Source organism: Caenorhabditis briggsae (assembly GCF_000004555.2).
Source record: "Caenorhabditis briggsae complete genome, chrIII, whole genome shotgun sequence".
NCBI lineage: Eukaryota > Metazoa > Nematoda > Chromadorea > Rhabditida > Rhabditidae > Caenorhabditis > Caenorhabditis briggsae.
The window spans coordinates 165857-179108 of record NC_013490.2 but is presented as its reverse complement, the minus strand read 5'-3'; the positions used below and the strand labels follow the sequence as shown (position 1 = coordinate 179108).

The 13252-nt window shown below is 38.9% G+C and overlaps 6 protein-coding genes across 6 annotated transcripts; 4 read left to right on the top strand and 2 right to left on the bottom strand.

The window, feature by feature from the left end:
• Positions 1-183: 183 nt before the first annotated feature.
• Positions 184-198, top strand: CBG26079 (the record flags this gene model as incomplete). The annotated part of the gene is made up of 1 exon (XM_045243277.1): positions 184-198. The coding sequence occupies one exon, from the start codon at positions 184-186 to the stop codon at positions 196-198; it is 15 nt and encodes a 4-aa protein (XP_045099629.1).
• Positions 199-5781: 5583 nt separating this feature from the next.
• Cbr-grk-2 lies at positions 5782-7838 on the top strand (the record flags this gene model as incomplete). Its single annotated transcript, XM_045243276.1, has 5 exons — positions 5782-5894; positions 5945-6095; positions 6139-6240; positions 6291-6571; positions 7352-7838. 5 exons carry the CDS (start codon positions 5782-5784, stop codon positions 7836-7838), a joined length of 1134 nt encoding a protein of 377 aa, XP_045095630.1.
• A 172-nt stretch (positions 7839-8010) lies between these two features.
• CBG15250 lies at positions 8011-8866 on the bottom strand (the record flags this gene model as incomplete). The annotated part of the gene is made up of 3 exons (XM_002642920.1): positions 8011-8508; positions 8555-8684; positions 8733-8866. The coding sequence occupies 3 exons, from the start codon at positions 8864-8866 to the stop codon at positions 8011-8013; spliced, it is 762 nt and encodes a 253-aa protein (XP_002642966.1).
• A 458-nt stretch (positions 8867-9324) lies between these two features.
• Cbr-tag-266 lies at positions 9325-10017 on the bottom strand (the record flags this gene model as incomplete). The annotated part of the gene is made up of 3 exons (XM_002642921.2): positions 9325-9495; positions 9548-9758; positions 9845-10017. 3 exons carry the CDS (start codon positions 10015-10017, stop codon positions 9325-9327), a joined length of 555 nt encoding a protein of 184 aa, XP_002642967.2.
• Positions 10018-10423: 406 nt separating this feature from the next.
• Positions 10424-11157, top strand: Cbr-tag-267 (the record flags this gene model as incomplete). The annotated part of the gene is made up of 4 exons (XM_002642922.2): positions 10424-10489; positions 10546-10705; positions 10751-10861; positions 10907-11157. 4 exons carry the CDS (start codon positions 10424-10426, stop codon positions 11155-11157), a joined length of 588 nt encoding a protein of 195 aa, XP_002642968.2.
• Positions 11158-11359: 202 nt separating this feature from the next.
• Positions 11360-13070, top strand: CBG15253 (the record flags this gene model as incomplete). The annotated part of the gene is made up of 5 exons (XM_002642923.1): positions 11360-11599; positions 11649-12283; positions 12333-12603; positions 12698-12912; positions 12959-13070. The coding sequence occupies 5 exons, from the start codon at positions 11360-11362 to the stop codon at positions 13068-13070; spliced, it is 1473 nt and encodes a 490-aa protein (XP_002642969.1).
• Positions 13071-13252: the final 182 nt, after the last annotated feature.

Sequence of the window (13252 nt, the reverse complement as noted above, 5' to 3'; positions counted from 1 at the left end):
GGTCAACTGATACATTGGTCATCATAACATCACAAAAATTGTATCACTTGGCCTGTTTTTTTTAATATCTTGTATGAGGGCCAAAAAGCTTAAACTTAACAGTTGGGGCGCTTATATTACAGGTTTTACGGAAGTGTTATTTTCAAAGCCGTACGGTTTCAGAAGATACTTATTTATTCTCCAATGACTTTTTCCTGAAAGTTCGCGAAGCATTGACCAAAGTTTCAAGCCTAAATTAAATACTGAAACGTCATAAGCACAGCCATTTATATATATTTAGAATCCCTTGTGATCAATTAGACATCTTTCTCTCAGTCAGATGTTATTATTACTTTTTTGTCTCCAATTTCGTATTCCCTCTTGTTTTTTCATTTTTTGTTCTCGTACAATTATATATATTTTCTTCTGTTATTTTCATTGTTCCCTTTTTACAAAAATACAAAACAGTCTTAATTTGTAGAATAGGATACTGTAGATTTGTTTTCTCTTCTATTAATATCTATTCAGATCTTTGATGATTACATATGTAGCTCTTCTTTCTCGGAATCTATATAACTGCACTTTTCCGTAATAAGCAATTATAAAAAATATTCTTCTTGTTCCCTTCCTCTCCTTTTGTTTCCAGAAATAAAAACTTTTGTGAAAACGTAAAGAAATTTCAGATAGAGTTTTTCAGAAGACCCAGAAGGTGTCAAAGTTGTATGGAAAAAGAGAGGAAAAGTGTAAGTGTGTATGTGTTTGCATGTGCTCCTTCCTCCCCTTCAGATCCATGTGTTAGTGCCACTTGCAATTACGTCCCTCGCTTTCCTTTTCTATTTTCTCTGGTTCTCTTATGACTCTCTGTACTATATCGGTCATTCCTACTGGCACACTTTCGGCCTGTCGCCCCAAACTTGTGAATATTTCAAGGAAAACGGAAAAGAAGAACATAGGAAAGGAAAGAGAAATCTACTCTTTTTACTTTTATTTTGATTTGTTTCTACTCATTTCTTGTGAGCATAAGATTTTTTCAAACTGTGAAGAGTTTTTGATATACCGTAAAACCTGTAAAAAAGGGGCCGCTATTTTTCGACCTTGAGCTAATTTATCTCGGTTCCTGCCAAATATATAAAAAGTAAAAAGTAAGTGAAAAAGTAGTCAACTGATAAATTGCTTACCATAATATCACAAAGAAGTTATCAATTGACAAATTTTTGATACCTTGCATGGGAGCCAGAAAAAAAATTAGCTCAAAAAGGTGGATATTTTTATGTGATTTTGCCAGGCATCGGCAAAACACTTTTTTTATTTCTCAACTGAAATTATCATGAACAACTTCTAAAACTTTGACTTTAAAAGATTTTTGGGCTCTTTTTCTTCTTCTTCTCTCCTCATAATCACTGACTGTCTACCCAAAATAGACATGCATCTCTGGTGAAAAACAAAATATATTTCTTTCCTCCTCCTCCTCCTCTTCTTTTTTTTCTAAATTTTCCCAATTATGTTCCTCTTCTCATTTTTCTTTTACCTCCTTTTCTTTTTCTCCATTTTTACGTTTTCCGTAATTTTCACTTATCTATAGGCATCTCTTTTGTACCAGGCCTTCAAACTTTTTAACTGAAATATTCTGAAAGTGAAATCCCTTAGTTTTGTATGTATAGAAAAAATCTTTCATTATTTCCTCCTTTCTTGTTTCCTGCATCTTTCAAAATGTCCCTATGTATGAAAAAAGAGAAAAAATGGGGGAGCAAAAGGAATCTCGAATTTCTCTTCCACCAAGCACTACGTAGTCCGAAGGTTTTCTTTTTTCCTTTTTTGGTCCTTCTGCTGCTTTTGGATATAAATGTTTCGGTTTAGAGCAGAGAGGGAGCACCTTTTAAAAATTGGAGCTCTGTGAATGAATTTTAGCACAGTCAAAAATTTCTAGGTAGTCCGCAGGAACATTAAAAAGTAGAACAAAGAGAAACAAGTTTTTTAGAAAATGGAAATGTTTTGCGCTTGACTTACAAATAGGATGAGACATGTGTTTTTTTCAATGTGTAGTTATTTTTTGAGATTTTCATCAAGAGACTTTTGCAATTAACAGTTACTTGAAACCCATTTTCAAACGTTTCCTTGTGCAATCCTAATTATTTTTCTAAACTCTTATAGTAAGATGTTTCAATCCGAAAAGACGCATCTCCAAATATCTAAAACGTCTTTTTGGGGATTTCCAGAAGAAAAAAAGCATTCGTGCTCATCCAGACATAGAATATGTCACAGTCTACGACTTCCCTCTTTCAATGCTTATTGCACGGTTCTGATTTTTTGATTCGGTTCAATTTCTCTTTCCGCACAGCAGCCCCCAGCACCAGGACGGCCAAATACTTTTTTCAGGATGAAGTAGAGTGAGAGTGTGCCAGAAAATCTGAAAGTGAAGGGACGAATCGAAAATAGTCTAGCAAATCGAGAGAGCACGTGAGTGCCCGCTGTCTCCCATCGATTGCTGGACACAAGGCCCAGAGAAATGTCTGCATCTCTCCAAATTGCTGAATGTTTTTAGTCTTTAGTGGTCCCCCGGTTTCTTTAGCCATCCCTTTCTACCCTTCTTCCCGTTTTTCTTCTTCTATTTTTTTCTGGCTCTCCTCTTTTGCACACAAGCAGCCTCCAACTCGATTAACACCGACTTGAAGAGAGAGAGAGAGAGAGGGAGAGAGAGAGAGAGAGAGAGAGAGAGAGAGAGAGAGAGAGAGATGTCTTCGTATTTTCAGGAGTAGAAGAAAAGAAGACGTACGCCTCTCCATCGTCTTCTGAAGTGACTTCAGAAGACGTTGTCGTCGTGAGTGGAAAAGTTAAGAGGAGGCGCTAAGTTGTGGCTGTGTGTCAGGAGTCTTCTACCCCTAAGGCGACGATTTGCTCGTTTTACCACACTTTTTTCGCACACCCACACAGAGAGAAACAGAGAGCTCGATTTATATTTTGCATTCTACTTATTTCGAATTGACGACGACCACAAAAATCCTGACCTATTCTTTTTTTTCTTCGGCGACGAACTGATTCTCTGTTTTTCTGACTTTCTGTTTTGAATTTGTATCTTTTTGGAAGAACTAGCTTTAAAAGGTCAGAAGCAACTGTTTTTGGGGATATTCCAGTTTTTCACCTGCTCAATCTATTCATCCGTGCTTTAAAATGTTGAAATCGAATTTGTTTTATCCTTGGCTTCAAGTGAGCTTGTCCAAACTTTCTGAAAATCTCGAGACTTATGAATTAAAATTAGCACCATTTCAGAATTTGACTGAATTTCGAATATTTCACTTTTTGTTGATACGCGCTTTGAAAAAGCAAGCTATCACAGTGTCCTAGGCTCCCAATACTTTGTTCTAACTTATCAATTACTTGTAAACACAATATGTTCCCATCTCATTGGTTCCATCATATATATATTCCGTGTCGATCATTAATCAGTTGACTACTCCTTTCTCCCAATCTTCCTCTCTTTCTCTCTTCCGATAAATATCACAAGTCGTCTCTCTCGCTTCCAATCGCATCCAATTGGCTCTGAACAAACATTGTTCTCTCTCTTCATCGTCTTATCCATCTTGTCATTTTTCTTTCTTCCTAATCCCCTCCATTTTGCCGCAATTTCCTATGTAACAAATTTACATGTGTGTGTGTTTATTTTTGATATCGCCGTGTTTTTGACACGCGAGGGATGTAGCTCATGAGATCGTTAGAAGCGGAAGAAATAGAAATAGACACGACAAATATAACTGTTGGATACTTATTGGTATTTAGTTCAACATCTAAAAATTATAATAATGCTAATATACAGTTCATTATAATTTGTTTATTACCGATCTAATTTTAATGCCAACCGATTTGTCCTACGTATCTTGATTCCTGAAATACATATAAACCAAACTTATCCCATAAAATGAATTGTTCAGATATATTTCTCTATATCCAACTAGTAGCAGAAATCGTTCAGAAAAACCACGGTTTTCTTTTCTCCAATGTTGTGCCAAGTTATACCAAAAAAAAGCTTGGTTATCCAAACAGTTCTAGAGTCCTAGCTCCAAGATTCCTGAATTTTAATTGGTAACCTCTACCTATCCCTCTCCCTCCATCCTCTTCCAAGATATCCCTAACTTCAATAATTTCCCGTTGAGTCTGGGTCCAGGAAAAAATCCAATTTTCGTATTTGTCATTCCCCACGCTTTCTTCTCACACACGTTCTCTAGGAAATACTGAACAACGGTAACCATAGCAATCTTTCATTTTTTTTCTTCCCTCCCGTCGTTTTCTTGAGAAATTCTATTCTGCCAATTTTTCACACTCTGAGAGATTTGCTGGCTATATATCCATATATACCCCCCTCTTTCCTTCTTTTTTCTTTAAATTTTTCTCCTTGGTGCCGCCGTCCGGAAGTCAGAAGAAATTCGCCGTCGTCGGGTGTGTCTTGGAGAAGAGGAGATTTTCCGGTTGAGAACTTTGTATCAAAAGAAAGTGATTTCATTGGTGTAGATAGGAGAGAAAGGGACCACGAAACACTTTTTCGTGTTTTTTATTTATTTCGTCATTCTTCCATACATTTTGAAACTTGTGATCATTCTAATATGTACTATAACAGATCTGGAAATGATGTCTGGAAATTCCCATCTCCTCATGCATTTATTTTATATATATATGTGTTCTGATCTGACACTACAAAGAATACCACTGTTCGTTCTCTTTGATAACAAAAAATCCACAATTAGTATTCATGGGGTTTTTGAGATTTGTTTTTTTGTTGCTTCAAATAGGAATATGGTAAGCAGCTTCATTAGGTCTCTATAGACGTAGGCGGAGAAGCGAATCTGTCTGAAAATTGTAATATTAGGTAACTAATTAACCAATGAGCTTGTATCTCACTAACCAGTTCAGCAGAAGTATTCTAGTATCATTTTAGCCACTATTTCGAAGATGACACTTTTGTTTTCAAGCTTCTCGTTTCATTTTTGAAGTATACCATTTTAGAAAAGCCATGTCGATTTAGATATCCTGGAAAAAGATCTGAAGTCGGTTTTTAGTAAGTGTACTAATTTAGGAGGAACGTTTTTGTACGAAGACTGCCGCATCCGCTTTTAAGCGTTTTCAGACTTAAGTTCTTTTAAATCATAAGTGGGTAGTTCCATACCCTAACAAAGGACGGATACAAAATGTAGCATGGTTGATTCAATAGAACATGTATTAGTACTTGTCAAAATTAAAACAGTAGTCTGATTCCGCTTTTCATCTATACACAAATTCTCCAATCTTCTAATCCCGATGACTATTAGAATAATCCTTCTTCTCTATTCATTCGTTCTCTTATCGTTCCATCCGTTCTTCAAAGCTCTTTTTCTCTCTAGCCCCTCCATATTTTTTATTCACTCTCACCATCCCCAATTCCGTACCTAAAACCTTAAACCCCAGTAAAAACTCGCCTCACCCCATAACTCGATTTGGACGCCGGGGGCCCTCTTCTGTGGCCCCCGCGACCCGTCTCGGGCTCCCCCCGCGTTTGGCTCGACTTTTCTCTCGTTTTCTCTCATCCATGAATCCAGACACACTCTCTTCTCCTCTATCACTTCTGTCCATTGAGAGATGTGGTGCGGTATGGGGATGGAGGAGAAAAACTGCATTTTTTTGATTGTTGTTCAATTTTTTTCTAGCCGCTCTTCTCCGCCGGAATCCCGCTCCTATATCCTCTCACTCATTCAGATTTGGTGGCATCGTGTTTTTTTTACTTCATTGAAAATTTATTTTTTTTTAGTCTTCTAGTTTTTATTTTCAGAACAAAACATGGCAGACTTGGAAGCTGTGCTGGCTGATGTCAGCTACCTGATGGCTATGGAGAAGAGCCGAAGTCAACCGGCAGCTCGAGCCAGTAAACGTATTGTACTACCTGATCCTAGGTATAGAAATAAGGTCTTGCTGAAGAAATGTATAATTTTGAATTTTTCAGTGTTCGAAGCATCATGCAAAAATTTCTGGAAAAATCGGGTGATATGAAGTTTGATAAGATATTCAATCAGAAATTGGGATTTTTGTTGTTAAAAGACTATGCTGAAAACGTGTCGGAGAGCCCTTGTCCACAGATCAAGTTTTATGAAGCTGTAAGTTTTGCAAACTTTAGATTTTGTTATAAAAGAATTTCAGATAAAAGAATACGAAAAAATGGAGACACCAGATGAGCGTCTAACCAAAGCTCGAGAAATTTACGACCATCACATTATGGTGGAAATGTTGGCTCATGCTCATGTGAGTTTCACACGAGCTACCTTAGCATGAAACGTATTGGAAATTTTCAGAACTATTCAAAAGAATCACTCCAACATGTACAGTACCATTTGCTCAAACAAAACGTGCCTCCAGACCTTTTCCATAGATATGTATTGGAAATTTGTGATCAATTGAGAGGAGACATTTTCCAACGATTTCTAGAGTCAGAAAAGTTTACAAGATTTTGCCAGTGGAAAAATCTGGAATTGAATATGCAATTGACCATGAACGACTTTTCCGTGCATCGGATTATTGGAAGAGGAGGATTCGGAGAGGTTTATGGATGCAGGAAAGCGGATACCGGAAAGATGTGAGTTAGATTCAATCATATAGGTTTCTAGTATTGCAAGAGTGGTGTAAGAATTCAACCTACAACTAGTTTTCCGTATCTTCCTTGCACTAGAACAAGATAATTATGTACACACTTTTGAATGGAAATTTCGAGAAAACCACACAACCAAATTACACTCTTAACATTTTAAGCATTTTCTGGACTCATTTAAAATATATTAGACCAAAAAAGAAGCATTCCGAGTTTTTCCTGATCCTCCAATACCGTTGGAAGTCGTCGCTCTTAGATCCTTCTAACTTGGCTCAATATACACCCTAGACGCTGAAATTAGTCTCAAACATAATCATTTTCAGCCTTTTATCCATTTCCGTCGAAAAAATCAAGAAAATATCTAAACTCTCCAAAATCGTGTTTTTTTCTGAAAACGCATTTCCACTGTTCGCCTTCCCCCGCTTTCAAGAGAGAAAAGTGGGCGGAGTCTTTCGCAACACAAAGTATAGTGGCCGGCGCGAACCCGGGAAGTGTCGGTTGCTTCTTGTGGAACGCGCGTTTGGCTCTATCTGTTGCGTTTATGAACTCTTCTGCAACGGAAAGTCGAGGGATATCGCTGAAAATGATAGACTGGCACTTTCAAATACGGAGAATCCGAAAATCCGGTTCTCAAAGTAGAGATAATTCAAAAATATGGAAATTTTGGTAGAAAAGTATGGAAATTTTGATAAAGTCAATTCGAAAGATGGTTTTAGCAGAAATTTACCATTAACAAAGGGATCGTAGTCAAAACAATGCATCTTTCAGGGACACCTTCTTCGCCCCATCTCTTACAATGCCGCCAGCCGCTCCACCAACTCCCACCCCCACGAAGCCTATTCTCCGATACCGCCCCCTCCAATGCTCCGTTTGCGATGAGCAAGTTGTCGGTGAAGACGGTCTTGATGAGCATCGCCTCCGCAAGCACTGCAAAGTCCGCTACGCTGACAAATGTGCAGACTGTCAAGAGCTGCTTCTAAACGAAGCCAATTTCGTTGAGCATTGCCTTCGTCACGCCAAAGACCACGCTCATCACTGCCCGGTGTGCCGACAAAGTTTGCGATCGGATGCGCAAATCCAGACGCATTGTGCGTATCATATGACACCAATTGTCAAGACGTCGGAAGAGTCCACGTCACCGGTGGAGCCTTCGAGTCCAAATGGCATCGCGAGTTTCAGCTTCGTGTGTCCAATCTGTGGGGAGAAGTTGGAGGATGGATTTGCTCTTTTGGAGCACACGAAGCAGCATTTGTAAAAGCAGCGGATGTCAAAAAATGAATCAATTGGGATTTTTGATAAACTTTGTGATATTTATATTGTGCTCCCAGTGTGAATAAAAGCTTTTATTTGGAATTTTCATGCATAACTCGGGATAACAGGAGATCAGCAAAATCAGCCAAAATCAGAAGCGACATTCAATAAAAAAATTAAGAAATCTGAAGTTCTCCTTCAACGACATCCTTCAAGCTTAGAATCTCTAAACGTCCATGTCCCTTAGTTTCATTTCGTACCAAGTCGTCCAAAGCGCGGAAGGATCCTGGCTCGATGAGACCAACCATTTCCAAACTTCCGTCCTGCCAATCATCCTGCTCTACCTCATTGAACAATGCCTTCAATTTCGAATGAACTGCCTTTGCCTCTTTCGTTGGAATCGCCACCCGGATCTTCATTTTGGCTCTTTCGATTTTGATAGTCTCACGGAGTTTTGGAATCGCATCTAGTGCTTGTTGTTTCGATGATCGATTGGGTTTTAGTGAAAAGTGCATTTCCTGGAGGGCCTTATCAATTACTGAAGGAGGAACAGGGCGTTTTGTTTCGGGATTCACTACCATTGACGCGATCAGTTGAGACACTTCCTTTAGAGACTGATCAGACGCTGCTTGACGTTCTTTGTCGGACACTTGGAGGTCTCCTTTGTCGAGAATCTGGAAAAGAAGACATTGTGTCTTTGATATTTTCAAAACCACTTACAATTTTACAAATCTCGAACTGATCCTCAATACCGAACGCCGCAATGAGTTCGTCTTTTTTCGCTAGTTGTCCCTTGGAAACATTGGAAAATACTGTATGAGTTTGAAGCACCTCGTCAATATCTTTTTCGCTGAAAACATAATTCTTGAATTTAACTTAGGTCGAATCTTTTTCGTACGTTTTGTTTCTCCAATTGACAACTTTATTCTTATAACAAGCGATCTCGAATCGCTTTCCAGTCTTCTTCATTCTCACCACTGCCACATTAGTGAGGATTTTTTGATTCGTCGGAGTTTTGATATTCTTTGACATCTGTAGAAAGTTAGTTGCGAATTTGGCAAAAAAGGTTAAAAGTATAGAGTAATAGAATCATCACAATTAGGTAAAATTATGAAATAGAAAAAAAAGGTGATAAAACTAATATTCATTTTCAAAGGAAGGAAGAAACCAGTCGCTGAAGAGAGAGTGGGGCGGAGGGAGAAAAATCGAATCGCTCAATAAAGAAAAACCTTGTTTTAAAATTTTTGTTTAATTTTTTCAAGGGCAATTTGCAACCCGAACTAGTATATAAAATAAAGAGTTCTAATCAACACCTGAAGTTTTCGGGGAGGGGTAAAGCGGGACTATTGAAAAATAGAAAATTCGAAGAAAAATATGTATGTACAAAATAGACAAAAGACAGTAATATTGTGCGAGTTACAAACGAGTGCGTGGAAGTATGCAAATAGTCAGATTTCAAGAATAAAAAAAGGACAAAATAGGCTTAACGATTAATCAGGAATATTTAATGCAGCTTTAGGAAGAATTTTCAGCTCAAGAACATATTCAGTAAGCCGGTCCGATGGTTCCGTTGGGCGACGAGCCAGTGACCAATGAAGACCCAGCTTGTGATAGAGGCTAACATTTTCATGATCCAGACATTTTTCAAGAGCTATCACGGTCTGAAAATAAGACATGACTTTAATTTAAAATTAAAAAAAAACAATAACTTACTCTCCGATTCAAGCAAATTACTGGCCACATCGAGCAACCCAGTGAGCAGCAACAAAAGGCCAAACCACATAAAAGCCATCGAGATGAGGTTTGTACATGGCGTTTTAGAACGGAGTTCACTCGAGATAGTGTAGCGGATAGCTCTTCCGGAGCAATGTATCCGGTTAGCTCAGGAGGATATTCAGTGTTGAAGCGGGAATTCATGCCGAATCTGGAAGTAGACAAAACATTTCACCTGCTTCTGCACTTCCGTGCGAGAGAAAAAGTTGAAAGACAAGTCTTTTGAAGGAAACCTACACAGTGATATTTCCAACACCCCTTATTACAATTGGGTCTTTCTCCTTGTGTATGTAAATTGGTTCCGACTCGTCGTCGCTGCTCGCAATGACATCTATTTCCGGCTCCTCGACATCCGACGACGCCGATGCCGACGGTGGAGCCGTCGATGGCGCCGGAGAAACTTGTGACATATGTGCCTATAACTTTGTGAATGCAATGAAAAATTAAAGTCTTGGAGCATTTTTGTTTTCAGACTGGAAATGCTCTCTGGGAGCCACGGCGGAGGATAAATACTAGAATTAGGAGGTGAGCACAAAAACAATAACCTAGATTTTGATTATTGACACAGAGAAAGTGAAAAAATGCGAATTTTTGGTGTGAGCCGTCTGGATAAATTTAAAAATCGATTAAAAATGAGGACTCTCGTGGCTTCGCGAGCAAACGCGCCCTGTCGCACACCCTGTGAAAAAATTTTTTTCTTCGCTGAATTTTTTTCTTTTTAATTTATTTTCCAGCCCGAAAACTTAGCACATATTTTTAAGTTTTTAAACTTAGCATATATTTTTAAGTGAAAAGCATATATTTTTAAGTGCAAAAATGGGCAAAAAACGAAAGCATCAGGACTCGGAAACCGACGATTCGATGAAAAAACCCAAACATGAGGTAAGTTTTTTTAAATCTCGATTTTCAAATATACATTCAATTTTTGTTGTTTGCAGGATGTTGAAACTAACGGTGTGGCCAACATATCAATCGCGGATAGCGGAAATTTCAAGGTCTTCCTGATTAAAAAGCCAATTGGAGTGAGTCTGACGGATTTGGAGGCATTGAAATGGTCGGGCGATGATGAGATATTATCGAAAACCAAAGTTAAAACTGGTAGGTTAATTTTTATAAAATATTAAAGAAAAGGCTTTATTTCAGAATCCGGTGTGTTTCGTGCAATTGTGGCTCCGAAGGCTAAAAAAGAGCGGATGGTTCATATTCCAGCGGTGAGAGAACGAGAGGAAGAGGATTCGAAAAATATTAAAGCTCGTGAGTAGACATAATTCAGTTTTTTACAAATATATGTTCTTGTAGGAAACTTTGTCGATGGCTCCATCACCATTCTTCCCCAAGAAGTGAAACAGAAGAATCTGGGTGGTTCGATCTACGAAGAAGGCGAGGAGCCAGCTGATGACACTACCACAGTACTACATCCCGCTCTTCGAAAAATCAAAAAGACGGCCGTTTTGGATTTGGAATCACGTCAGCAGAGAAACAAAGCATATGGAACCACTACCGATGGTTCTGGACAGCCCCGACAGCTTTATGATATTCTTAAAAATTGAATTTGTTGATTTTTATATCCTTTTGTCTTTTTCATTTGTTTTCTCTTCAATTGTTGTTTGTTTTTGTTTTTTTACTCAACAAGTTTTCCCTTTCTCTTCTTTTTTCGGTGAAATATCTGGTTTTGACCTAAAAACTATATTTTTTGGCAAACTCAGATGCTGAGTTTTTAATACAGTTTTCCGAAATTTCTAGATCTCAAAAATGGAAGTAGACGGAGCATCCGATGATGAGGAGTTTCCTATCCGACGAACTGTCAAAAAGCCAGAATTCCTCTCCGACGAAGAAGAGGAAGAAGACCAGGTGGTTTGGGAGCGCAACGTAGCAGTGTGCACTTCCGTGCCGAACACTGAAATGTTCTGTGTCTCTTATCCATCGAGCAAAAGAGATGCGTGGGATGCCAAAAAGTTTCCGGTGGCTAGATATAAAAAGAATGTTCGATTGGTGAGAAAACACAAAGCTAACAGATTTAGCTATGAAAATGCATTTTCAGTTAGAAATGCGTTTTCTCGCTGACACCTCGGTCGGATCGTATGACAAGAAGAAGGCGGAATTGATGTACTCTGGAGGTGCGGATTCTGGAAAAGGAGGTCATAAATCGGGAGTCGAAGCTATCCGGGCCAATGACGAAGTCTATGAAGGTCGAGCATTTATTCACGACCATCCCATTGTCAACGCCGTTGGATTTATGAAAAACGGAGAATTCTTCCTCCATCCTCTCACTGGATCCTTCGAAATGCACAGATCGATACACGCATTGAACAAAAAAAAGAAGTCGGGAAAAGGAGGCTCTGATGAGGACTCTTCTGAAGAAGAGGACGAGCCAGATCCAAAGAAAGCAGGAACGTCCTCAGCGATTCGTGTGAAGTTCTCGCGCCCGGAAACAGAGAGACAGAAGAAGAGAAGAGAGGCATCGGCGTTGCACAGGGAGAAGAAGATTGCCAGTGATCTGTGGATTCCTATGAAGGTTCATTTGAAAGATGATGAGTCGGTTGGCAGGAAAAAGGAAATGATTAGTAGTAACTCGGTGAAAACGGAAGGAGGAGGTGCGGAAACGTTGCCGCCACCTGATATGAGTATAAAGGAGCTGGTGAATCGAGCGATTATCTGTGGGCTTAAGGAAGAATTGTGAGATTTATAGAAAGTTCAGGAAACGTTGAAAATTTTGAAATTCCAGAGTCATTGAAGCAGGAAAAGAGCATATGCTTTCCAAACAAAGAATCGATGAGCTATCGTCTCCGGAAATGAAGCTCAAGGCACATATGGTTAAATCGCATGTTATGAAGACATCCGAAATGCGTAAATTGATTGATTCATCGCTTATGAGCACTGACGCACTGATTCAAAACCTGAAGGCGTGCTCTAGGCTGGTCAATGGAGTATGGGTGTTGGATTCGAATCTAATGTTCCAAAACTTGCCACCCGCTCACTCGAATGTTGCTGGAAAGGTGAGAACTTTTGTCTTGCTGATCCCAAAAGAATTTGTAAATCAATCAAAATTTTGTTTTCGCTCAATTTCCCTAAACGTAATAACTTTTCCAGACTGATCTCTATCGTGCTGAGCTATGGAGAAACGCCCGTGATCTTGCACTTTGCCTAATTGATGGAGGTCATAGGGTGACTAGATTATCCCTAATGACCTGCTTCAAGTTGAGTGACAAGGATGCAGATGAGATTTTGAGCACATTTGGTGTCAAGTGTGAAGCTGCACGATCCTGGAAGCTCCGGATGGAAAGAGATCCAGAGTTTTTGAATGAGTACGTGCGCTCCAATGTGATCTGAAACTCATCTCCTCTTTTTCAGCCCTTCTATGCAAAAGCACATCATCAGTGAGAAGGAAAAGTGGATCCAGACATTCAACGACCTCGAGAAGTCATTCCACGTGGCACCTAAAACTCCAACATCCAAAAAGTGATCCTTCTGTTGTTATAACATATTTTTTGTTGTTTGATTTTTTCAGAACTTGTTGTTTTTTGCCCCACACTGGAATATTATTAAAATGAAAACCTGTTTTTTTTCTTCTTTCTGTCTGGTGCTGACCTTTTAATCTCCATAGGAGTCACAAAAATAGACAGATCAATTTCGAATCATTTTACA